The sequence below is a fragment of the Trichophyton rubrum genome (genome assembly GCF_000151425.1).
Source record: "Trichophyton rubrum CBS 118892 genomic scaffold supercont2.3, whole genome shotgun sequence".
Taxonomy (NCBI): Eukaryota; Fungi; Ascomycota; class Eurotiomycetes; order Onygenales; family Arthrodermataceae; genus Trichophyton; species Trichophyton rubrum.
In genome coordinates, this window is record NW_003456426.1 from 1189744 (window position 1) to 1192980 (window position 3237).

Here is a 3237-nt window from a genome sequence, read left to right on the forward strand (position 1 = left end):
TAATTACACTGGGGGATTGTGGCATGCCCATACTAACACAGAGATATCGATAGGTCACGTAGGTGAACTTCGCCCAAAGTACACCAGAATATAACATAGGCTAAAAGGGAGTAGGGCTTAGCCTGTCAGTGTAATACATGCATCTTCATATTTTCCCAGGAATACAGACATCTCTTGTATTTCTTAACGAGTACATTTATCAAATATATATTCGCCCTCATGCTTTGTCCTACATAGAGATAGAAAAGTAACAATACTTCCGCACGATGACTAAGCATATAACTAATAACTTTTCATCTTGCCCCGCTTTAACGGAAGATCAACGTGACAAGCCCAAGTTTATTTCGACATCACTCTCTCCGCCTTGACGGAGGCGGACATCATCAATCCCCAGATACAATCTCCTTCAACCTCACGAACGCAGATACACACACCCCCTTAGCGTAAGGGCAACCAAACCGAAACGAGGACACATCATACCAACGCCTAGTTTAGACAAAAGCGAGCCAGGGGCAGGGGGGGAAGTGATTTCTCGCTTACCGCGCCAACCACCATGTCCCAACCGAACTACCGAAATGGACACGAACGAACCGGTGCGTACCAAAATACGTCCATGGCAGACCAGTGGTCGTCGCGTGCACATATACCCTGTTTTGCAGGAAAGCGAGAATGACAAGAGAAAGGGAATAAAAGTTTAAGTTGACTTTTTTTTTTTTTTGGCAACTTAAGTAGGGCGCAGGGACAGGCATGGCGGGTAAGAGGGGCGGGAAAAGAGTGGGAATGCAGCATGGAGACGAAGCCGAAACTTATGCATGCAAGATGCGTTATGAGCTGGCAGGGGACTGTTTACTTTGCATTCTGCGCTCCACTATCTTACCCGAGATGCGGAGGTTGCAAAAACGGGTACTTCGATGTTTGTGTCTGATATCTTGATGCAGTGTGATTTGCGGTGTTGGGTGGCTTGGCTTTATGGGTGAAATAGGCGAGTACGAAGCTTGTTACACTGAAGACATGCATGATACTGACGAAGTATAGAGAAAAAGACTTAAGACTGATCAGAGAAGAATCGTTTGATTTTTTATTAGATAATGGTAGGTTAGGTAGAGGTGGTATCTTATGACGGGTTGCGTTCAGGGCGTTTTTATTACAAGATGAGAAAGGAAAAGCGGTTGGGAAAAATTTCAGATGAGATGTCCGGATGGGTCGGGCGCGCAACGAGTCAAGTCATCAAGCCAGTTGAGAAAAGATGAAGAAAAAGATGCAAATGAAAATACAAGGGAAATAAAGAGAGGGAGAGAAAAGGAGGTAGAGGGCGTTTAGAAGTGAGGGGCGTTAAGGAAGAGACCCATGAGGACACCACCGATGGTTCCAGCAATGGGGATGGTCATGACCCAGGCAAGCAGCAAGAGGCCTACTCGCTGCCAGTTGACGGCTCTGAAGGTGCCGTTGCAGAGACCGACGCCGACGGTGGCACCGGTGATGCACATACTAGTGGAGACGGGCAGGGAGTACTGGGAGAAGACGAGGACACAGATAGCGGCACCCATTTCCATGGAGGAGCCACGGGATGGGGAGTGGTAGGTGAGCTTGTTGCCCATGACCTTCATGATGTTGTAGCCGTAGGTGATGAGACCGAGGGAGATGGTGAGGGCGAGAACAGCGAGCTGCCAGACGGGGACGGGGGCCTTGGCCTTGGCGGCATCACCGGTGGACCAGGCACCGTAGATGACAGCCCAGGGGCCGACAGAGTTTCCGATATCGTTGGCTCCGTGGGCGAAAGAGGCGGTACAGGCAGTCAGGACCTGGACGAAGGAGTAGGTGTGCTCGACTTCGTTGGGGTACTTCTCGGCAGCGTCATAGACACGAGCCATGCGGGAGCCCTCAGGGGTCCCGGCGATACCAGTCTGGGCGGCGTGGATGTCGTAGTGCATACCGTACAGGAGACCAGCGACGATGGTGGCTGGGATGCGCTTGAGGATGATTTTTATGTTGTGGATCTCATAGATCTGGCCGGGGCCCATGGGGTTGTCGTGCAGAGTGCGAAGAGCCCAGCCGAGAGGACCACGCTTCTTGCGGAGCTTGGCGTTGAGACGGGCGTCGCCCTGGGCGTTGAGTTCCTTCTGGGTGAGCGGAGGAGCGTCGATGGAGGCGAGCTTCTGTTCCTTGTCGTCGGGGGTGCTGGTGCCGTTCTCAGCCTTGGCCATGGCATCGCCGCCGGCGGGGGTCTCATCGAGCTCGGGGTCGTGCTGGACGACGGCATAGTTGGGGACGGCGGCACGGTCAGCGGGGGCGACGGGAGCACGCTTGAAGAGGAGGGGGCCCATGAAGGCATGATACCACCGGACGGAGGCGTCCTTCTTGATGACCTTGGCGTGGACATAGGGGACGAAGAAGAGAGCAGCGAGCAGGCAGACGCCGCCGGCGGTTCCCATGGTGACGGCAGCAATGTACCAGGCGGGCTTCTTGCCGAGGCCGAGATTGGGGGATCCCTTGTACACGATGGAGAGGGTACAGATGGTTCCGGCAATCAGGAAGAAGAAGGGCGAGGTGTAGACGGCCCAGGGCACGGGGTCCTTGCGCATGTGGACGACCAGCTTGATGAGCATGAAGATGGAGGCAGCGAAGCCAGCCGAGATGGCGGGCGCCATTCCCAGGCCGGCGAAGATGGCACCGAGTCCCTTGCCGTTGTTCCATCCCCACTGGACCTTGGATGCGCCAACGGTGGCCACGCCAACACCGGCAACGGAGGAGATGAGCGAGTAGGTCGAGGAGACGTGGGCGGAGTTGCGAGTACACCACATGACCCAGGAGGAGGCGCCGACGAGGGCGATGGTGAAGGCGAGCATCTGGACGCCGGCGTTGCCCTGGAAGGCGGAGTTGGGGATGATGCCGTTCTTGATGGTCTCTGCCGTGCGGGCGCCGACGGTGATGGCTCCGAGCAGCTCGAAGATGGTGCCGAAGATCATCGCCTGGCGGTAGGTGATGGAGCGCGAGGAGACACTGGTCGCCCACGAGTTTGCCACGTCGTCTATCCCAGTCAGTCATCATCGCTGTCTTTGAGGATTAGATCTGTTGCTACGGGGATACTTACTGGCGCCGTTGTTGAAGGCGTCAAGCATGGCAAACATGGTGCCAATGGCGAAGATGTAGGTGTACTGGTCGAGCATGATGGCGGTGTTTCTTTCGGTCGCTGCTTTGCTGGAGGAAGCAGGGGGGGGGGGGGAAGATCGAGAGGTG

General features: G+C 55.1%; 1 protein-coding gene across 1 annotated transcript; it reads right to left on the minus strand.

Moving 5' to 3' along the window:
• Nucleotides 1-1316: 1316 nt before the first annotated feature.
• TERG_03172 (uncharacterized protein) lies at nt 1317-3167 on the minus strand (the record flags this gene model as incomplete). The annotated part of the gene is made up of 2 exons (XM_003236074.1): nt 1317-3028; nt 3092-3167. 2 exons carry the CDS (start codon nt 3165-3167, stop codon nt 1317-1319), a joined length of 1788 nt encoding a protein of 595 aa, XP_003236122.1.
• Between the last annotated feature and the right edge of the window lie 70 nt (nt 3168-3237).